The sequence below is a fragment of the Octopus bimaculoides genome, chromosome 24 (genome assembly GCF_046866305.1).
Source record: "Octopus bimaculoides isolate indiv1 chromosome 24, ASM4686630v1, whole genome shotgun sequence".
Taxonomy (NCBI): Eukaryota; Metazoa; Mollusca; class Cephalopoda; order Octopoda; family Octopodidae; genus Octopus; species Octopus bimaculoides.
The window spans coordinates 22182423-22207422 of record NC_142951.1 but is presented as its reverse complement, the minus strand read 5'-3'; the positions used below and the strand labels follow the sequence as shown (position 1 = coordinate 22207422).

Below are 25000 nucleotides of genomic sequence, written 5' to 3'. Positions count from 1 at the left end.
TGTACATGTGTGTGTGTGTGTATGTACATGTATGTGTGTGTGTGTATGTACATGTATGTGTGTGTGTGTGTATGTACATGTATGTGTGTGTGTGTGTATGTACATGTATGTGTGTGTGTGTGTGTATGTACATGTATGTGTGTGTGTGTATGTACATGTATGTGTGTGTGTGTGTGTATGTACATGTATGTGTGTGTGTGTGTGTATGTACATGTATGTGTGTGTGTGTGTATGTACATGTATATGTGTGTGTGTGTGTATGTACATGTATGTGTGTGTGTGTGTGTGTATGTACATGTATGTGTGTGTGTGTGTATGTACATGTATGTGTGTGTGTGTGTGTATGTACATGTATGTGTGTGTGTGTGTATGTACATGTATATGTATGTGTATATATGTATGTACATATATATGTACGTACATGTATGTATGTATATATATATATGTATATATATATATATATATATGTATGTATGTATGTGTGTGTGTGTGTATAGTTTATCAAGTGTTCCTTGACTCCTTAATTACAAGATGAACTTTTGTCCCACTTCACATCTCCCCTATCTTGATTAAATGACTCTCCCCTCCACCATCAACAGGGGTTGATGTTGTGTCCCCATCAACTTGTGTAAATGTGGTGACCCATGGGTTTCACTCCACTTTACCTAAAAGACTTTCCCCTTCTGTCTTATCAGTTTGTATAGATGCAGTGGCCCCTATGGTCATCTCTATACCTCTGTACCTTCATAGAATGGTTTTGAACTAATGAAGGAAGCTTCTATGTGGTATCTCAATCTGCTAGCAATAGCAGCCAAATCATCCCCAGATCAAAAAAACAAAATGTCACATCCAGTAATATAGTTCAGGATATATATATATACATATACAAGATGGTCATGTCTGGGACATTTTTGATCATAGGTTTACTCAGTCAGGTTTGACCTAGGGCTAAACAATGAAGTCATTTATTGGCAAGTGTAGGCTATGAGGAAGATGCAGTTGTTTGTGATTTGATTAGAGTTATTGTTTGCCACTAAGTGGCATTTGGATCAGTGTTCATCATCATCACCATCATTGTCGTCATCATCATCATCATTGTCGTCATCATCATCATCATTGTCAGGAAGAGGAAGCCAAAAAAAGAAAATGATATTGGAGTCTTGGCTCACAACCTATATCCCGTTGCAGGTATTTATTCCTTGGACAAGGTACTTAACTCAACGTCTTCATATTAAGAAATCATCATCATCACCATCATCATCACCATCATCATCATCATGGTCGATATCATGGTTACTTTTTTTTATAAAAAAAAAATCTATTTTACTACTACTACTACTATTACTACTACTACTACTACTATTACTACTACTACTACTACTACTACTAAGGCTAGTGCTGTGATGTAATGGTAAGTGTTTTGGTGGACTGTGTCCATGACATTGTTAATGTGACTGGAAGAGGCCTAACTACCCCACTCCATGCTATTGTTCCCGTAAATAGATGTATACACACGCGCATACACACACCAAAGTCGTTAGAGGTTATTAATCTCATTAATTAGAAGAATCATCAGAGTATGAACACAACAAAATGAATTGCAAGAATGCTTGAGTTTAGCTAAGCCTTGGTTTATGTTTTGAGTTGAAGTCCTGTTCAGGTCAGTAAAATAAATACCAGTAATGTACTGGGGTCAATATAATCAGTTGTTTTCCTCCCACCGAATTTTTGGCCTTGTGTCTAAATCAGCAACAATCATGATGATGATGATTGTTATTATTGGTAAGGCATCAAACTGGCCAAAAATGGTCGGTGAACTGGGCAGAATGCTTTGTGGCATTTGGTCCGTGTTTATGTTCTGAGTTCAAATTCCGCCAACTTTGCCTTTCATCCTTACGGGGTCAATAAAATAAGTACCAGTTGAATACTGTGACTCATCTCCTCCCCCAAAATTGCTGCCCTTGTAGCAATATTTGAAACCATTATTATTATTATTATTATTAAGGCTGCGAGCTGGCAGAATTGTTAGCATGCCAGGCGAAATGCTTAGTGGTATTTCATCTGCTGCTACGTTTTGAGTTCAAATTCTGCTGTGGTCGACTTTACCTTTCGTCATTTCAGGGTTGATAAATAAAGTACCAGTCAAGTACTGGGGTCGATGTAATCAACTTTCCCATTTCCCCCAAAATGTCAGGCTTTGTGCCTATAGTAGAAAAGATTATTATTATTATTGTTGTTGCTGTTATACTGAAAGCTATTAGATGCCAGTTTAAATTGTAGAAATGTTATCCAGAATTTTGGTAACAAATCTTTTTAAATCTCAGAATCTTAGGTCTTTTTGCAGATTATAGGATGAAACTTTACTGTAGGTTGACAATGTTTTGTCTCAATTTCAATATCCTTCAGCCTCTTTTGTAGCAGCTAAGCTGTTGTGCTTAGTGCACTAATTACCACAGGAACAGTTTTCACCTTTGTGTTCTATAATCTCTTTATCTTGATATTTTACAACTTTCTCAGTTTTGTAATATTCTGTTATCATATGGGATTGTAAAGTCTATGGTCTTATAGTGCTTTTTTTTTTCTTCCACAATTATATTTGGTCTCTTTGATTCAGTAGCATAGAGCAATCTCTATGGAGAAATCCTATAATTATTATTCACCATGATAATTTCTGACTCATGTTCATACCACTTTTCCATCACTTCAAATCTACAAACTGCAGTTTACTGATACAGTCATGCATTTAAATGCCTTTTGTTCTAGCTTACTGCATTCACTTGGTTAATATTTTCATCCTCTTTTCCACACATTCTGCATTTATTGCCTTACTTTTGTTTTATCAATCTTCATCTTTATGTATTAATTGGCTATATTTGTCCTGTCATTTTCTTTCTATTTTTGAAATCTTTTACTGTTTCAGTAACTTTGATATTTCTAGCTGCAGTTAATAGGTTTTTCTCTCTGTGTGCAAAATATAGTTTCTCGACTCCAAGATTGCAACACTGATAGTTTCTTCTGCATTTAACCCTGTAGCATTCAAACCAGCCAAATCTGGCCCAAATATTCTACCTTATTTTATGTTCAAATTAAAAAGGGTAAAGTTGCCTTCTTGAGTCATGCTAACTTATAAGGACCAGTTTCCTTGTTTCCATGGTGTATATATTCCCCACCAGTCTATCGTAGGATTACTCGTTGGAGCAACGCGAAATGAAGTGCTTCGCTCAAGAACGCAACGTGTTGCCTGGTCTAGGAATTGAAACAACAATCTGACGATCATGAGTCCACCCTAACCACTAAGCCACACTCCTCCACCATGTTCAGATTGTTCAGATCCAATCTCTCACACCTACCTTATAATGTCATTTTTAAAATAAAGCAACTACACCATCATAGAAATCTCAGAGCTACAACATAATGCACGATTAATTTACAACATGAATAAATAAATATTACGTTTGACTGAGTAATCTGAATGCTAAAGGGTTAATAAACCTCTGCCTTCTTCTCTTCGAGGTAACTAAAGCCTGTCGATATTATGTGTAGTTTGCTAGGTCTTCTGCCTAGTTCCTGTTCTTCCTAGTTTTCTGAAGTTCAATACAGGTACGGTTTACTTTGCCTTAGTGATAGTACTTCTGTTTATCTTTTGTTTTAAGCAACTTCCTAGCCCTTTTATAATTCTCTTTCAAGACATTTCTCATCTCTTTCATCTTTTAATTCCATTTCCCATGTCCTCATCAGTTCCTCCAAAAGCCAATAGCTTGGTATATTGATATAAACTTTCTTCCATTCTCACTTTAATTGACTGATTTTGTTACAGAATCAAATGAAATCCAGGCAAAAATATCTTTTTGTATCTAATTTTGTGTCTCTATGTATCTTGAGTTCAGATCCGACCAACATTGCTTTCTTTCCCTGCTTCCACCAAAATCATGAAAATAAAAACAACCAACTGGCCATTGTGAGTGGATCCAACCACAAACCAGCTCTGACTAAGCAGACATCATATGTCTGCTTAATCAGAAGGGTTCCAACTATGACCATCCTGCCTTTTTATTTTGTTATAGTGTATCAAGGATTACATTATATTAATGAGTCTTCCTTTGTTGTTGATCTCAGTGTCAGCCCTGATCCAACAGATCTATGTTGAAGGCATTCCAACTATGACCATCTTGTCTAGAACTACATTATCTAGTGTGTGCTGCCTTCTATTCAGACAGTGTGTAGTTGCTGTTTAGTCAGTTATGTCCCAGCAATCATCTGAGTAAGGGTGACCAACTCTAACCTTTCTGCCCTTTGTTTAGAAGTCATGTATCTCATTACGTTATTCAGTGTGCCATTAATAGAATGTTTGTGTCTAATTTAAGAAGGAATTTGCTACCAATTGTAGCATGTTGGGTGGTTATATAGAGGCTCCCTCATTGGCTCATTCATATAAGCCATTTGCATTTAAACCAGCCATATCCAGTCAAAATATTCTGCCTGTCTTTGGTCCAAACCAATCAGATCATGCCTCTCACACCTACCCTAAAATGTTATTCTAAAAATCAATCAATCACATCATCGAAATCTAGAAGCTATGAAATAATGTATGATTAATTCAAAACAGTGTGAATAAATAAGTATTATGTTTGATAGAAAGATATGGGTGTTAAAAGGATAAACCATCCTTGACCCTGTGCCTACATTACAAATAATAATTCTGATTTTAGTAGAAGCCTAGCAACTTTTGAGTATTTCAACTTTGGTGGGATTTGAACTCAGAATGTAAAGAGTTGGAACAAATATCACAAGGCATTTTACTTTTTCTAATAACCCTACCAATCTGCTGCCCTCAATGGTAAAATCGACTTTAGCAGAATTTGAACCCGGAGTGTAAAGAGCCCAAAGAAATGCTTCCTACTTTAATAATAACCCTTTTTACCTTAGACACAAAATCTGAAATTTTGGGGAAAGGGGCTGGTACTTACTTCATCAATCCCGAAATATGGAAAGCAAGGTCAGCCCCAGTGGAATTTGAAGTCAGAACATAATGGTAGTTGGAGTGTTGCTAAGCATTTTGTCAAGCATGCCAACAATTCTGCCAACCTACCATGTTTTTAATAATAATTAATAATCATAATAAGGGTTTCAAATTTTGCCACAAGGGCAGCAATCTTGCGGGAGGGGATAAGTTGATTACATCGACCCCAGTCTTCACTGGTATTTATTTTATTGACCCCGAAAGGATGAAAGGCAAAGTCAACCTGATTGAAATTTGAACTCAGAGCATGAAGACAGACGAAATACTGCTAAGCATTTCGCCTGGCATGCTAACGATTCTGCCAGCTCGCTACCTTAATTAATAATCACAATAATGATGATGATGATTGTTGTTGTTGTCAAGAAGGCAGCAAGCTTACAGTATTTATTCCTGCTCTTTATGTTCTGAGTTCAAGTCTTGCCAATGTTAACTTTTCCTTTCATTCTTCCAAGGTCGATCGAGTAAAATACCAGTCAAGTACCAGGGTGAATGGTATTGACTTACCCCTTCCTCCCAAGATAGTTGGCTTTGTGCCAACAGTTGTTATTTATTATTATTATTATTATTATTATTATTATTATTATTATTATTATTATTATTATTATTATTATTATTATTATTATTATTCAAGGTGGCAAGATGGCAGAATTGTTAGCACACTAGTGAAATGCATTGTGATATTTCATCCATCTTCACGTTCTGAGTTCGAATTCGCCCTAGGTCAACTTTGCCTGTCATCCTTTCAGGGACAATGAAATAAGTACCAGTTGTGCACTGGGATTGATGTAATTGACTTGCCCCGCCCCCAAAATTGCAGGCCTTATGCCTTTAGTAGAAAGTATTATTATTATTATTATTATTATTATTACTATAGTGAGGCATCGCCCTGGTGGGTTTAGTCAAACTGATCAAGCCTAGTACTTGCTTGAGCAAGGAGGCAGACTCACTCGCTGGTACTCCATCAGTTACAGTGACTGAGGGTTCCAGTTGATCCGATCAATGTAACCTGCTTGCGAAATTAATGTGCAAGTGGTTGAGCACTCCACAGACACACATCCCCTTAATGTAGTTCTTAGGGAGATTCAGCATGACACAGAATATGAAATACAGGTACTGTTCATTTTTGCCACCTGAGTGGGCTGTAACAACGTGAAATAAAGTATCCTTCTTGAGGACACAGTGTGCTGCTGGGAAGCATACTTCTGACCAAACGATTGTGAACTGAATTCCCTAACCATTAAGTCATGCCCCATCACTAAACTAATTTATTCATACATGCACACACTTATGTATATATATGATAGGCTTCCACACAGTTTTTGTCGACCAAATTCACTCACAAGTATATCAGTCAACCCAGAACTACAATTGAAGACACTTTCCCTAGGTACCATGCATTGGGACTGAACCTAGAACCATGTGACTGCAAAGCAAGCTTTTTAACTACACAGCTATGAAACCTTTTATCAAGGCACATTGTATCAAAAGACATCATCTTTAATAATCATCATCTTCATCTAACATCCAATTTCCATGCTGGCATAGGTTGGACAGTTTGACAGGAGCTGACCAGCTGAAGGGCTGTTGAAGCCCATTGTCTGTTTTGGCATGGATTCTTTGGCTGGACACTCTTCCCAATGCCAACCACATTACAGAGTGTATAAGGTGCTTTTACGCAACACCAGCATGGGTGCTTTTTTGTGGTACCAGCACCAACAAGCTTGCAAGATTAGAGATGCTCAGCTGGAGAGGGTTGCAGGAGACGAACCTGTATGCAAGGGTAACCAAGCTTTTCCTTAGCTTGACCTGTCTTTTCAAGCACAGCAAACTGCTAGGAGTCTCAGTCCCCTGTCATCCTATCTGTGAGTCCCAACATTTGTAGATCCTTTCTCACCACTTAGTCCCACACCTTCCTGGGCCTATTCCTTCCACATGTTCCCTCTACATTTAAAGATCGGCACCTCTTCATGCAACTGTCTTTGTTCATATGCATTACATGGCCATACCAGCACAATCTTCTCTTTTACACACTTCATCTGACGCTATGTATATCCAGTTTTTCTCTCAAATTAGTTACACTCTTATTGTATATGCACACTGATATTACCCATCCAGCAAAACATACTGACTTAATTTCTTTCAAGTCTTTTCATATCCTTAGTAGTCGCAGTCCATGTCTCACTGCCATGCAGCATCATCTTTAATAACAATATTACAAAATCTTTTCCAAATTCTTTATGGTTTCCTACAGTAAATTGAAACTTGAATAGTTTGTTTCTTCATTAGAATTATAGTCAGGAACCAATTAGAATGTATTTATGTATATTAGCTGAACCCATGAAAATTCTGTGTTTTATCAATTCTTTTAACTTTCGTTTCATTGTATAGATTTTCTTGACATTTGTTCATGATGTTAAAGAATTTGAAATTTGCCTTCGGTTTCATTCCATAGTTAAGGTTATTTCTAGTGTAACCATCAAACTTGTTTCGTTGTATTGAAGATTACAATTGTGCCTCCGGTTTCACTCCATAGTTAAAGCTATTTAAAGCAAAACACACAAATGGCATTGACTAAGAACATATCATTAAACCCTTCTGAAACTACTTTTGATTTTAGGAATCCCTCGAGATTCTTGTGTTTGAAAATTAACTGAAACATGGAAGGTGCTGGAAATCATCAGCAGCATTTTTATATCAGCTTTTTTCTTTGTTGGTGTGGGTTGGACAAGACTTCTTAAAGTATTATTCTGTGATTGAATGCCCTTCTTGTTTTCAAAAAAGGTACTTTATTCCGGTGGTTTTCATATGTTTAACTGCTGAGCTGTGTAGAACATAATACTATAGTGATGGACTCAACTGTTAAAGACGACATATGAGTGCTCAGCTTTTGCCAAACAGTCTGCTCAAATGATTTGTTTAAAATAATCAAATGTTTGTGCCGTACATTAGTTCATCCTCTCCATCAAATCGACGTTGTCTGAAGAGGTGTAGTGTGTACCACGCATCAAGTGGCAAAGTGATCATAGAGCAACGTGAGATGAAGTGGTTTGCTCAAGAATACAATGCACCACCCAGTCTAGGAATTGAAACTACAATCTTGCAATCATGAGTGCAACACCCTAACCACTGGGTCATGCTTCCTCTACTATAGTAATAATAATAGTAATGATGATAATACATTGGTCAAGATTGCCCAAGTGGTGTCAATACAAGACATGCCAAAACAAACATACACACCCGTACATATGATACTCTTGTCAGTCATTAGACCGTGGCCTTGCTGGAGCACTACCTTGAAGGGTATTAGTTATATTGACACAGCTACTTGTGTGTGTTTTTTATTAAATAAAATCTGAAGTTGTTTTAGTGATCTATATTTATTACACTGCTAAGTTTTGGGGCATAAACAGACCCCATTCTTTTATGTAAAAACAAAGTCTCTCTCTCTCTCTCTCTCTCTCTCTCACACACACAGTATAGGCTTCCATGCATTTTCTGTCTACCAATTTCACTCAAAAGGTATGGTCATCCCGAGGCTGTAATCGAAGCCACTTGACCAAAGTATCATACTGTGAGACAGAAACCAAGACCATATGGCTCAAAAGCAAATTCTTAACCATAGGCTATACCTGCACTATACACACACACACACACACACACACACCTAGATATAGGGCTTCCCTAGTCTCCCTGCCAAATTTTGCTCACAAGGTATTGGTTAACCTAAGGCTATAGATTAGTGACTCATCCGGGGTTCATATAAGATTTTGTTGTTAACTGGTTATATATCTCCAATACACAAAATAGTTAAATTTCTTTAAACAATTCCTAATAGTATTTAATTGCGCACTGGAGTCAGTCTAATAGACTTACCCACACACCCACCCAAATTACTGGCCTTGTACCACAATGAGAAATCAGTATTTAATTAGAAATAATATAATATGAGTTTTAATTATTTTTATATCCTTGTGTTGGATATATAACGGAAGTATTTACACGACACACTACTTTTGCTATTACATGAGACTCACCGCTCTCAATGACAGCTCACAGTGAACTGCTTACCAACCCAAACTCCTGACGACTCAACAGTTAATAGAAGTGTCTCAGTCCAATTTTAGTCACATGGGGATGGTCAGAAATCCTTCCACAACAATTATATAATGACGTAATATGAGTTTTTAGGCATGAGATGGCTATGAGAGTCCAACTGAGCAAAATAAGAACCAAAGGGATCCATAGGCAAAAAATGGTCAAGAACCACAACTATAGAAGCTGGCCATACAGTGAGATCAAACTTGAGAAATGATTAATGTTTCTGTAGACCCCTCCACTTCCATACACACAGACGCAAACAATTAGTATTGTGTCATCACAATGGTCACTACCAATACCGTCATCACCACCAGCGCATCTACCAAAGCTATTTCTGCTGCTACCGTCGCTGCTGCTGCTATTTTCAAGACAACCTTCCTGTTCAACATGGGGATTTCTGCTTGGCTTGCCATCCAACCCGGTCTGATCCAGCTCCAAAGAACTTAACAGCCGATTCCCAAGCTCCACAGCTGTCCGCGAGGTCTTTCTCCCCACTTGCTCGCAAGATCCTTTTCACCTGCCTCTCCCAATCCCGGCCACCATCACCACCAGGCACTTCCCTCCATTCCTGCCTCTGTGGTTTGCTACCTTCCATGTCCTAACGATTGCAATATAATAAAATGGCTATTTTCCACTTTCTAACAGGCACTATGAGCAGTTAGAGCTGAGGTAGTTTTGACTGTTTAGTAAAAGGGGAGGAACGTGCACAGAAATTTACTTAGAACCTCCTCAGCCAGACCTCCTCTCACTAGGCAAGTTTACTTTTCATCATCTCTAACTCTCTCTCTCTACCTTATTACCTTTCTCTACTTCTACCTCCCTCTGTACCTTTCTCTCTTTCTCTCTCTGTCTTTTTCCCTCCCTTTCTTAGTTATTGTTTTCTTTCCTTTGTTTCTTTTTTTTTTCTTCTCCGTTTCATTTCATTCTCCTCATCAGTTTCACCTCTGTCACTAACACCACCACCACCACAGTTACTACCTGAACCACCTCCACCACCACCACCACCACCACCATCACCACCACCACAACTACCATTACTATTTCAACCACTCTCACCATTCCCACAGCCTCTTCTCTCATTAGTTCCTACTAATTTTTCACTTTACACAAAAAGCATGCACACACACACACACACACACACACATTTACATACATATATACATAAAGATCAATACACAATCACAATATACACAATAATCATCATCATCACACCACTACTATTTACCAAATCCCTGTTTCAATTCCTGACTTTCTCTCTCTTTCATACACAATTCTCTCTCTCTCTCTCTCCACAACACAAAAAAGTTCCAAGAGAGAAAAGCCACATTTTTATACATATTTTTTCATTAGATTTTTTTTTTTTCCTTGATTTAAATCCCTTCCCAATTTGTTAATTTCTTAATTATGTTACCACCACCAACAAAATTATTATTATTTATTCATATATTTTTTCATTTGTTTTTGCCTTTGTTTAGCCTGCTTATTTAATTACTCCCCCCACTCCTCAAGGTGTGTGTACATAGGTGGGAGGGAGGGGTGGAGATTTTTTTACAATTTTGTTTGTTTTTGTTTTTTTTTTCTATATTTATTCAAAGCAGAAAATAGTCAATGCTGTTGTTTTTTTATTTGTTTGTCTAAATTGTATTTTCTTATATATATATATATATATATATATAATTACTGATTTTGTTTTTATGTTTGTTTATTTTTTGTTTCTTTTATTTCAAGTTGTCCTCTACAATATTGTTGTTGTTGTTGTTGTGGTTGTATAAAGTGTTTTTGTAACCTTGTCCAGTTTTGTATGAAAGACTTGTACACCAACACACTCCTCACCATATCCACCAATAACACCAAACATACAAAAAATACGATGCATTATACACCTCTACATTTTAATAAAAGTTGGGGAGGTCACAGTTGGATTGACTTCAATCAGAAGACCTAGTCTCTCGGAACCAACTCCAGGTTAAGTAATAGTATTACTTTCACTAAATTTCTTCCAGTGTCCAAATACCACTACTGGTTTTTAGATGGGTACCTGAAGCGGATCAGACATCCTCCTGGAAGTAACACTAGCTGGACATCCTGCTCTCTGTTAGGTGTTTCACTTCTCACTTCGGAAAGTGGAAGTTTTGATCTCCTCCCCTCTAACTTCCACCTGCTCTTTCTTTCTCTCTCTCTCTCACCCACACACCACTTAACATTTTCTCCTCCCAGTTTTCTAGTTGAAAGCCTGACCTCACTTAGTTCACAAGGAGACATGGTACTGCTACTGTTTTAAGAACATTGAATTGTCCTGCATTTGGGAGAGTGTTAAGGAAAGATTACTGGCCCACCAGACACCACACACAGAAACACCAGGTTTCCATGCAGTTTCCATTTACCAATTTCATTCAAAAAGTTATTGGCTGGCTCGAGGCAATAGTAGAAGACACTTGCTCAAAGTGCCATGCAGTGGGACTGATGCTGGGTCCATGTGGTCACAAAACAAACTTTCTTAACCACATGGCCATAGAATTCTTTCAGTTTCCACTTACTAAATTCATTCAGTAGATTTAGGTAGCTCTGGGCCAACCAAAGCCTTTTGATTGGATTTAGTTACTGCAAATTGAAAGAAGCCCATTATGGCATGAATATGGCTGTGTGATTTTAAAAAGTTCACATCCTAACCATATTGTTTCAGGTTCAATCCCACTGCATGACACATCTTTTATTATAGCTCTTGGCTGACCAAACTTTTATGAGTGGATTTGGTAGATAGAAACTGAAAGAAGACCATCGTGTCATGTGTATGTTATATGATGTCAAGGCAAGGACAAACACATATATGATGATGATATGCAGTGGTTGTAAATAGGTATCACTGTCCTACAAGCAATGTCCTTCATTTCCATTCTTCTGTGAAAATATGTCCATCCATGGCAAAATACTTCCTTGCTTGGATACAGGTGAGGATTGGCAACAAGAAGAGTTACAGGTCATTGTAAATCTGCATCAAAAATTATGTCTGACCTGTGTAAGTATGGAAAAGTGGACATTAAAATGATGATGATAGATGCATGTATATATATATATATATATATATATATATATATATATCTCATCATCATCATCATCATCGTTTAATGTCCGCTTTCCATGCTAGCATGGGTTGGACGATTTGACTGAGGACTGGTGCAACCGGATGGCTACGCCAGGCTCCAATCTAATTTGGCAGAGTTTCTACAGCTGGATGCCCTTCCTAACGCCAACCATTCAGAGAGTGTAGTGGGTGCTTTTACGTGTCACCCGCACGAAAACGGCCACGCTCGAAATGGTGTCTTTTATGTGCCACCCGCACAAGAGCCAGTCCAGGGGCACTGGCAACGATCTCGCTCGAAAACCCTACAAGGCCAGTTAGGCGGTACTAGCAACGGTCACGTTCAGGATGGTACACCTTATGTGCCACCCGCACAAGAGCCAGTCCAGGGGCCCTGGCAACGATCTCACTTGGCTTGCCGGGTCTTCTCACGCACAGCACATTTCCATATATATATATATATATATATATATATATCAGCATTTGTATCTGCTTGTCTTGATGCACTGTGAACTAAACAGTCACTGTTCATACAAAACAGTGTCATTTGTTTGCAGTGTTCAATGAAAACACATCTGGTTATTGATCTGTTCATGCTTGAAGGATTATGATAAAATACTGACATACTCAAAACTGGTGAAGGTTGGCAACAGAAAGGGCACCCAGCTATAGAAAATTTGTCTAGGCAAATTTTGTCTGTCCTATCCAAGCTTGGAAAAGTAGCCATTGACACAATGATGACAATAACAGGCAGCTAGCTTCTACACAGTTTCTACATTTGAAATATAATTCACAAGGTCTTCATTTGCCAAAATTTATGCTAAAATATACTTGAGGAAGCTAAGAATAGACAAATAGCTTGGCTGTGTGGTAAGAAGTTTGCTTCCCAACCACATGGTTCTGGGTTCAGTACCACTATGTGGCACCTTGAGCAGGTGTCTTCCACTATAGTACTAGGCTTACAATGAATAAGTCCTGGGGTCAATTTGTTTGACTGAAACTCTTCAAGGCAGTGCTCCAGCATGGTCGTAGTCAAACGACTGAAACAAATAAAAGGATGAAAGAATAAAACCATGTACAAAATTGATGACAGTAAGTTGAAAGTCAGCAACAGGTACAAACGAGAAAGAAACGAAAGTAGGATGCTCTGCTGGAGGTGCAACATCACTGCGCATGTGTGTCAAAAGTGCAAATATGTTGAGAGGAAATTAGGTACAGGAGGCATTAGATATAGTGTGCAAGAGGGGAGACTGCACTTGTATGCTCATGTGCTACTGTTATGTATACCTATAATATAATGAAGGGAGAGAACTTACAATATTTTCCGAAGGTGGCGAGATAAACGTTTGTCAATGACCGTTTGGCAGAAGTGAAATAACGTTGGTATGGATAACCAAATATATATACAGGAAGTTAGCATGGTACGAGACAGGTAACCTCGTTCACTTCCTGTTAACGAGCAAGGCAAGTAATCTCGTACTTCCTGTTAAAAAGGGGAGTGGGGAAGACAGCTGGGGCTTGGCGTGGATTGTACCAAAACGAGAGATGGAGCTGCATATGGGTGGGACCATTCACCACCTACCTTGAAATCATTGGGACTGGACATAATCTCCATAAATGAACATTTACTTCCCTGTTTGAACACTTTGCTGTTGCGATCAGAAGTTTACACCTTTTTCTTACATTATAATTTGTCTGATCGTAACACTACCCATGGATGCAGACAATTGCATAAAAAAGTGCCAAATGCTAAATGTTGATAGAACGTGTGGAAGAAGGAGACCCAGGAAACTGTAGGAAGAAATAGTGAGGAGCAACCACAGTTTTTAAGCCAGACAGAGGGGACGAGAAAGGACCAAGGTGATTGGTAATTAACTGTGCTTGAGAAGACCCGTTTGACATGATCAAAGTGAGATCCTAAAAACATTTATACACATACACACACTGGGTCCTGGTCTTGTACCCAGCCAATCCCCTTCAAGCCTTCCCCAACTCTCATCTCCCATATACTCATCCCTCCATAACTCTTCTCACTACAGCACTACTCAGCTGCTGTAATTATGAGAGCGGAATCTGCACATATTTTTCCCCATTTTGTACTTCCAGTTACATCCCAATCTCCCTGGATCCATTTCCTATTAACATCCAATCCCTCATGCTCGATATTATCAATTCCCAGTTTATTATCCATTTGATCACTCGCTTCTGTATTCCCAGTTATCTTTCCCTCCACCCTCTTTGTGTACTACCAGTTATCACCTCCTTCCTGAACCTCTCCTATTTCTTTCACCCCCCTCCCCCCTTGCTGATATTTACTTTTGACATGCACCTCTCCTGTTCACCATTCACTACTTCTACCCCTGTCTTCAACCACCTGTCACTCTCCTCACACACTCTTATGAACTTTCCCACCCACCATTCCCGATCCTCTTTTCGCATTCTGTCTTACTTTCATAATCTCTTGTACTTTCATATTTCTTTATTGCCCACAAGGGGCTAAACATAGAGGGGACAAACAAGGACAGACAAAGGTATTAAGTCGATTACATCGACCCCAGTGCGTAACTGGTATTTAATTTATCAACCCCCGAAAGGATGAAAGGCAAAGTCGACCTCGGTGGAATTTGAACTCAGAACATAAAGAAAGACGGAATACCGCTCAGCATTTCACCCGGTGTGCTAACGTTTCTGCCAGCTCGCCGCCTATCAGTGTACTCTTTGACACCTCATCATCACCCTCTTTATCTTCTTTCCAGCCACTCCCATCCACCTTTTTATAATGCAGGGTAGCCATGTACCCCCACCCTATAGCCAAACACCTCCCTTTCTCTATGACAACATCCACCTCACTGAGTCAAAGAGGCTTTTTTCTTGTGAGTTATTTGGTGACTTCAGTGGTGCTTAGTGTCACACATGAAAAAAACAAACAAATAAATACCCTCTGTAAAGTAGTTGCATTAGGAAGGGATCTTTCATGTGTTGGGCTTCAAGGAGGCAATGTCAAATGACCGAGACTTTTGGCATTATGCTGTGCTTAAGAAGACCCATCAGGCTAAGTAAAATTGTGGTTGTGGCAGGAACTGGTGTCATGCAAATGGCACCCATGCTGGTGGCACATAAAAGCACTCATTACACTCCTGGAGTGGTTGGCATTAGGAAGGGCATCCAGCTGTAGAAACCATGCCAAATGAGACTGGAACCTGGTGCAGCCTTGCAGCTTGCCAGCCCTGGTCAAATCATCCAACCCATGCCAGCTTGGACAACGGATGTTAGATGATGATGATGGGCATCCAGCTATGGAGAACATACCAAAGCTGATGACGGTTAAGCACAGCATACTCCTTGGCCCAACGAATCTTGTCAAACCATCTAATCCATGTCAGCATGGAAGATGGACATTAAGTGATGACGATAATGAAGATATTGGTAAGTGTATTATGGAGGAATGGTGAAGAAATTAGCTTCCCAACTACAAGGTCTTGGATACAATCCCTGCTGATTATTTGACCAAGCTCTCACTGCATGGTATTTGGGGCAAATGTCATCGGGTTCACCCATACCTTGTAAGCAAAATTAGCCAGAGAGCAACTGCACAAAGATGCCTGTCAAGAGGATCATGCCCATAATTCAAAATGTACTGCCTTGTCTCTTACACACTGTATCATTGTGATTCTACCTGAGAATTACATAAAGGGTACATGTGTCTGTGGAATACTCAGCTTCAATTAATTACATGTTAATTCAGGAGCAGGTAATTCAGTTGGGGGGAAACAAGTTCTCTTCATTAAACATTGGAAATTCACACACCCAAACACACACACACACACACACACACACACACACCATGTAAGTATAATTGATGTGTTTGTATAAGTGCTTATAGTTTTTAACTGGCATGTGGCTGAATTCACTCATTTCATTCATTTAGATCATCATTTGGGTTGACTCTCAAAGCTAATTTGAAAATATAAATATGTTTATTGAAGCCTGGATTAGTTTTCATTATATACATACATACACATATATATATATGTATATATATATATATATATATATATATATATATATATATATATATATAGATCGTTGCCAGTGCCCCTGGACTGGCTTGTGCGGGTGGCACATAAAAGACACCATTTCGAGTGTGGCCGTTGCCAGTATCTCCTGACTGGCCTTCGTGCAGGTGACACATAAAAGCACCTACTACACTCTCTGAGTGGTTGGCGTTAGGAAGGGCATCCAGCTGTAGAAACTCTGCCAAATTTAGATTGGAGCCTGGTGTTGCCATCCGGTTTCACCAGTCCTCAGTCAAATCGTCCAACCCATGCTAGCATGGAAAGCGGACGTTAAACGATGATGATGATGATGATGATATATAATGTATGTATGTAGACAAACTGCGTGTGATAACAAAAGAGGTATATCTCTATATCATTGGAAATAGAGGACTAAACTTCTTGAATAATACAATTACTGAGACTTGCTTACGAGATTTCAAGTTTCATTGTCAACAATACAATGATCACTGTACTTCTTTAGCTGGTATAGAAACTTGAAGTCTTGTATGTAAGTCTCTATCATTCAATATATATATATATATATATTCATAGTGTTGATTTTTAAACAAACAAACATGCATTTTCTGTGTTAAATAGAGAAGCGGTAACGAGTGACACTTCAGTAAAAAATAATAATAATTATAAGCTTAAAGCCTATATGCAATCTCTGTGTATTGGCTAAAGAAAATAGTCTAATATTGGGGCATGTAAGCCCTCGACAGAAAAAAAATGGGTTTAAGTATATAATTATTATTATTATCTACAGAATTCTCACTTAACACCACTTCTCCATTTAACGCAGAAAATGCACATACGTTTAAAAACAACACTATGAAAATATAGCTCTTAAATTTAATGGAAAGAAGTGAGTGGTATAAGATGTTGGTATAAGCGGTTAGCACATTTATCACAAATATAAGAGGTGTGGGTTTGATTCCCATGTGTACAAAAACCCACTTTTTTCCACCAAGGGCTTATATGTTCCAATATTAGACTATTTTCTTTAGCCAATACATGGTGATCACTTATAAGATTTAAGCTTATAGAATACCATTATTATTTACAGAATATATATATATATATATATATATATATATATATTCTGCAAATCTAACGGAGGCCTCAAAAGACATTTGAAGATCCACAAAGATCTGAACAAATCGGATATGCAGTCTATGTGGGCGTCTTTTCAAAACATTGTCTGGTTTAAAAAAAAAACGCATCAGATGCCAAGATGGATCTATGGTATAGGTATAAGAGGTGGTCAAACTCTGCATAAGGAGTAGACAACCACCATATATATATATATATATATATATATATATATATATATATATATATATGTATGTATGTATGTATGTAATATGGTGCTTAAGTTTTAGTGGTGTTGATCTGAAGTAAGCATCCCCTTTCATTCTGTCCTCACTCAACTTTTTATTTTGCCTTTCTTCTTTTGGAATGTGATGTTTGGGTGTAACTGTTTGGCACTGATTATTTGGTATAGCTGACTGGATATTCAACTTGCGTTTTGGTATTGGTAGCAAACACACGTATGCACATGTGTACAAGAACATATACACATAGATAGACAAATAAATAAAGAGAGAGACAGACAGACAGAATGAGAGAAACATGAAAACGTTTGGTGTCAAATAAGTCAATGTTGAATTGGTGATGCCAGAAATTGTGATAGCAAAATTGGTTTTCTAAGCAACCTAAATTTTAATGACAATTTCTACATAAAAAATTCTGAAGTTAGCAAAAAGAACATTGCTTAATTTTGAGTAACATATAATTAATGTTGAGAATATTATAAAGTTTATTTGCTGGGCGTATGGCTTTTCATCTGTGAGTGAGAAAAAGAGGACGAAAAACTGGTGGATGCTTTTGGTGGAGAGAGGGATGGCCCAGCTTGTTGGATGATGTGAGGAAATGGTAAATCAAGGAGGTGGCATTAAAATGTGAGGAAGAGAGGAGGATGAGAATTGCCTTGAAAAGAAGTCCAGTTAAAGTGTTAGGATTAAAAATATGGTGGGGATGAGAAAGTAACAGAGAGGTAGTTGGAAAGAATACATTAAAATGGTTACAATGATAACGACAAGGAAAATAGAAGAAAGAGAGTGGTGACACAAGTGCAAAATTGCAGGTGACATGGGGGTTGGATATGTATATTGATTTCAAGTTCTGGCACAAGGCTAGTGATTTCAGGTGAGAGAATAAGTTAATTACATCAACCCCAGTGTTCAACTGGTACTTATTTTATTGACCCTGAAAGGTAACTTTGGAGGAATTTGGACTCAGAATGTAAAGACAGGTGAAATACTGCTAAGCATTTTACCTGGCATAGAGGTATATATGTATATATATATATATATATATATTCAATATAAAGTATAAGAGAAATTACCTATAACAGGTAACTTCTACATGCTAGAAGGCAGTCAAAAAACGACCGAAAACCACAAAGTAAAACATTTCAAAGGGGAGAGAAAATAAAAACTTTTACCTTATTTCTAACGGTTAGACCTATAGGTTTCTGATTTTTTAGTAAATAAAGTAACTTACTAGGCAAATCGTCTTCAGTAACCAGCCGTCAAGGAATTAACGTATATTTACAAGACAGGAGGCCATAAGCACATGTCTTCTCAGATATACATTCTACTTTTCCCATAATCCACTGCGTATATATATATATATATATATATATATATATATATGTGTGTGTATGTATGTAGAAACACAATTGCATGCATGTACACACACATATAAACATTTCTGTACATTTCCTCTCATTTATTACATCAAAATAAACCTAACCAATTCCAGTATTCTGGACTAAATATTAAAATGAAAAATTCTGACCCAGGAAATGAATGATTAATTTTCACTTTGAGACAAAGTAGTTAACAGGATTATGGAGAGTGGATGGGGTTGAATAGGGGGATAAGGGTCAACTGAATCAACTAACCCTTCACCGTTATGCCTAAATTAAAAACCATTGTGTGTATATATGACAGGTGGCACCCATTGCACCTGTACAGGTAATGTTGATTTGATGGGGGGAGTGAGCTTATGTGTACACAAACATTTGATAACTGTAAACAAATCATCTGTGTGGTTGTTCGGTAAGAAATTGTCAAACCTATATATATCATCATATATAGAATGTAAAGAAAGCCAGGAAGTATGGGATGAATATATTTATTTCATCAGTTGATATCCATAATATTACAATTGTTCAATAACGAACATCATGGAAAAGTAATTTTAGCATTTAATAAATTATTTTACACATCTGGATTAGAGTACGTTATAAATTACATAGTACTATTGTATTTTAAAAGCTAGTACAGGTATAGAAGGCTTGCTCTTCAGATACACAGACTATCATGGTTACATCCATATATATATATGGCCAAATGAGAAACAGAACATAAATAGACCAATATATATATATATATATATATATATATATATATAGGGTGGCCCAAAAGTCATGCACAAAAACAGTTGACATCTTATTTATATTATGGTATTATTATTATTATTAATTATCATTATTATTATTATTAATTTTCTTCTTCATGTACAAGTATGTATGTTTTCATCATTATTTCATTAATTTTATTCAATTTTGGAAAAATTGAAGCATGTCTTTGACAATTCCAGAGCCTATTGAACTTTTGTGCATGACTTTTGGCCCACTCTGTATGTGTGTGTGTGTGTGTGTATATGTATATATATATATATATATATATATATATATATAGAGAGAGAGAGAGAGAGAGAGAGAGAGAGCGAGCATTTCAGCAAGAAAGAACTAGAGAATAAGTACTGTGGTCAATTTGTTCAACTAAACTCTTCAAAGTGTTGCTCCATTCTGGCCACAGATCAATGACTGGAATGGTGAAATGAATGATGTATGCTTGTAGCATGAATAGTAACTTGGTAGGTCTTTTCAATATAGAGCGAAAAGATTGTTTTAACTCACCACTGTGTGTGTGTATGTGTGTATACATGCACACATGCTTACATATACACACATTTCTGTATTTACATCTATTCATGTTTACATGTGTGTGTGTGTATACACACATACACACACGCGTACACATTTATCTAGTTACTTATATCCATGTTTATGTTCATATATATATATATATATATATATATATATGTATATGTATATATATATATATATATATATATATATATATATGTGTGTGTGTATGTATGTATATACACACACACATACACATTTAGTTACTTATATTCATGTTTATGTTCATATATATATATATATATATATGTATGTATATTTATGTGTGTGTAGTTAGATAGATAAAAAGATAGATACATAAATATATACATGTGTTTACATATCCTCATACGTATATATGTGCGTGTGTATGTTTATGCATGTGTATATATTTGTGTGCATCCATGTGTGTGTATGTATGTATAACTTTTTATGAAATATTTCTCTCATAGTTATGCCAATATGTTACTGAAATTTGTTTCTATTTTTACCTTTTTCCAAGCTGGCAATGTGGGCAGGTTTGTGGTTTTTTTTACTATTTGTTACTTATTTTTCCATAACTTTTCCTCTTCTCGACTATTTTTACTCTGTGTGGACTAGATAGAGAACAACAGGGATAACGAGGCAGATGAGGCAGATTCAGTTAGTTTTGAGTGATAAACTCGTGTTGGGTGAACAGGTAGGTAGGTAGGTATCTAGTCTTATGGTGAAGTTAGCTACACAGTTCACCATCATGCTCTTCTCGTTCGTCATCATGCTCTTTTATTCACTCTCTCTGTCACTGGATGTATTTTGAATGAGTGGATTCAATGCAGAGCTGGAAAGGACATTTTAGTGTTGCCGATGATAGGGAAACCTCTTTGATGTCATGCAGTGGAAGGGGAGATAGAATGCACCTAAGACACTCTACAAGGTTGTTGGTGTTAGGAACGGCATCCTGCTGTAGGAACTTATGCCAAATGAAATTTACAGGTGAAATGTGCTCTTTTGACTTGTTTGAAGATGCTGATGGTGGATAGATAGATAGGTAGATAATATAGATTTAATCAAAGGATTAAATGTGGTACTTAAAATGTTTAAGGCACCAGAATTTGGTAGGGTAAAAACCAAAAACAAAATCAAGAGATTTGGTGTATAAAATTTGAAGAAAAGCAACACAAATGCATTAGATTATAGCAGTACGTACGTTTCATACAAACTTCATTTATTTATGTAGTGAGAACACCACATAAGATGCGCAATGAAAATGTACTCCTCAGCTACTTAATGGAAGTTCATTTCAAAAAGTCATTTTGTAGATGTGTGCAAATACAAGAGTAGGAGATGAAGAAAATACCATCTTGACTGGGCTGTTAATCAAATAGATAAATAGATAGTTAGATAGATAGATAGACACATAGGTGAGCAGACGGATAAATGGATAAAGTTACTTCTTTTATCTATTATTCGTTTCAGTCATTAGACTGTGGCCATGCTGGAGCTCCACTTGAGGGTTTAGTTGAATAAACCGCCCTAACCCCACCCCACTTGCATGGCACTTATTTTCAAAGCCTGACGCTTACTCTACCAGCCTCTTTTGCCAAACTGCTAAGTTACAGGAATGTAAACGAACCAACAATGGTTAAGTGATGGGGTGAGGCAAATACAAAGACACACATACACACATATAAACAATGGGGTTCTATACAGTTTATATCAAATTCACTTGTATGGCATTTGTCAGGCTGGGGCTTTAGTAGAAGACACTTAGACACAGGTGCTGTGCAGTGGAACTGAACCTGAAACCATGTGATTGCAAAGCAAAATTCTTAACGATACAGCTATGCCTGCATCTGTTAACATATTTAACACATGGAACATTAAACATTGTTGCAAGGGCAAACCAGTGTCTGTTAATAAAGCATGCTATTTATAGTTCTCTGGAATATAAGGGAAATAACTCAGGACATGTTTCAATGATACTCTGACTTCATCAGCAATATTCTATTATTCTTTTACATGTTTCAGTCATTTGACTACAGCCTTACCGGAGCACTGCCTTGAAGGGTTTTAGTCAAAGAAATTGACCACAGGTCTTATTCTTTGTAAGCCTAGTACTTATTCTACGGGTCTCTTTTTTTTGTCAAACCACTAAATTCCAGGGACATAAAATACACTATCATCAGTTGTCAAACAGTGGTGGTGGTGGTTGGGGACAAACACAGATACACACACATAAATATATATATATACATACATACATATATATATATATATATATATATATATATATATATATATATATATATAGAAGGGGCTTTTTTCAGTTTCCATCTACCAAATCTACACACAAGGCTCTGGTTGGCCCAAGGCTACAGTAGAAGACACTTGCCCAAGGTGCCATGCAGTGGGACTGAACTCAGAACCATGTAGTTGTGAAGCAAGCTTCTTACCACACTGCCATGCCTGCACCAATACATAATCCTTAAAGTTTATGGTCCGACATTTACTTTTGATTCTCTTTACATACTTCAGAATCCAGTTGTCATTAGTAAACAAGACTTTTGGACCAATACCTCCATGACCATTACCACAGCTGTTATCTCTATGCTGGTCAACATTTTTGATCAATGTTTTTAATTGTAATATTTTTGCTTTAGCCTTGTGTCAGACTATCCTACAGCAACATGTACCTTGATTTTTTGTTGTTGTTCACCTTGAGACTGCTGTTGCTCTCTGAACCTCAACTGCTGTATAAGGCAAACATGTGGAATGAAAGAGCATTCATTACCTGCAGGACTTCAGTAGAAGCAACTCCAAAGAATTCCAAAGTTCAATGATAATAATAATAATAATGATGATAATGTTTTCAAATTTTGGTGCAAGGTCAGCAATGGTCGGTGGGACGGGGTAAGCCAGTTATGTTGACCCCAATATTTGCTCTGTACTTATTTAATCGATCCCAAAAGGATGAAAGGCAAAGTCAACCTTGGCGAAATTTGAACGCGGAACACAATGACGGATAAAATGCCACTAAGGATTTTGCCAACTCACTACCTTCGTAATAATAATAATAATAATCCTTTCTACTAGTGATACAAGGTCTGAAATTTCAGGAGAGGAGACTAATCAATTACATTGACCCCAATGCTCAAATGGTACTTATTTCATCGACCCTGAATGGATAGAAGGCAAAGTTGATCTTGACGGAATTTGAATTCAGATCGTTTTGCCCGGTGTGCTAACAATTCTGCCAGCCACCCTCTTAGTAGAAGTATTAGTAGTAATATGCCAACACTATGGAATAACAACAGAAAAAAGATGGTATAGGCACATGCCAGGAAAGGTCACAGAAAACGAGAAAGCAACCATATTCTGAGATATGCCAATACACACAGATAGAGAAATTAAGGCCAATAGGCCAGATATAGTTGTCAGAGATCATGAAGAGAAAAAATGCTTTCTAATTTATGTATCAATACCAGCAGATGACAACGTTTCTCTAAAAGAAATGGAGAAACTTTCAAAATACAAAGACCTGGAAATAGAGATAACTCGAATGTGGAATCTAAAAACAGAAACAATTCCTATTATAGTAGGCGCATTAGGTATGATAAAAAAATATTCAGACAAATACATAACAAAAACACCAGGACTTACAAATATATATAACATACAGAAAATTGCACTAATGGGCACTGCACACATCCTACGCAAAACACTTTCAATGCAGTAACCATAAGAGCATCACAGCAAACCACAGCACATACCCAAGGCACACAGAACTGTGCTCGGTAGTGAAGTGAAAGCACGTTATAAAAATGAAACTACTGAATAATAATAATAATAATAATAATCCTTTTTCCTATAGGCACAAAGCCTGAAATAATTCTATGGAAATATGGTTTGTCTGGGGATAAATTAATAACCATATTAGTGTATAATTTCCTTTCAGAGAACATTTGAAGGACCACCACTTGTGGTGATGGTTAGCTTCTTTTTGACCCTCTACTTTACATTGTACACGTTTACCCTATTCTCATGACTGAATCTGCACTGCTGGTATTGGGTGTTAGTAAGGATTGAACCCTCTCCTCCACTGTTGAAAGAGAGATAATAGCCATGATATGGATTAAATCATCACTACCATTGTGCAAGGACAGATACCACCCGAATCATAATTTTCATTCTCTCTAATTAACTTGGCTCTTGTTGGCCTTATAAGATACAGTACTCAGTCCCACAGCATGGCACTTTGGTCAAGTGTCTTCTTTCTACCACAGCCTTGGCTAACCAAAGCTTTGTGAGTGGATTTGGTAGATGGAAACTAAAAGAAGCCTATTATATATATATATATATATATATATATACAAAGAATATATATACATGTATACACACATATATGTACATACTTACATCTACATGTGTATATATATGCATATCAGGGTACAGGACGTTAGAACAATGAACTACAGACAACGGAACGAACACATAGGAAAACGGAAAGCCACTTGGAATTAATCCTTCGTCAGCTGCCTCTATTCTAACTAGACGTTTCGATATATAATGTGTGTCTGTGTTTGTCCTCCTTCACTGCTTAACAACTGGTGTTGGTGTGTTGACATCCTTGTAACTTAGCAGTTTGGCAAAAGAGAGTGATAGGACAAAAACCTGGCTTAAAAGATTTTTTTTTAAATGTACTGGGGTTGATCCCCATGAAGGCAGTG

General features: G+C 37.2%; 1 protein-coding gene across 4 annotated transcripts in view; it reads left to right on the top strand.

Moving 5' to 3' along the window:
- LOC106872702 (homeodomain-interacting protein kinase 1) overlaps positions 1–25000 on the top strand; it is a 121489-nt gene that overhangs the window by 92953 nt on the left and 3536 nt on the right. Inside the window, exon 14 of one of the 4 annotated variants that reach the window (XM_089340973.1) lies at positions 20797–20812. The exons of 2 other annotated variants lie outside the window; for them this stretch is intronic. In XM_089340973.1, the coding sequence (XP_089197099.1) occupies positions 20797–20812 (16 nt within the window). Of the gene's footprint in view, positions 1–9763; positions 9807–20796; positions 20813–25000 lie in introns of those variants that run through there. One more of the 4 variants, XM_089340974.1, reaches the window with a different exon arrangement.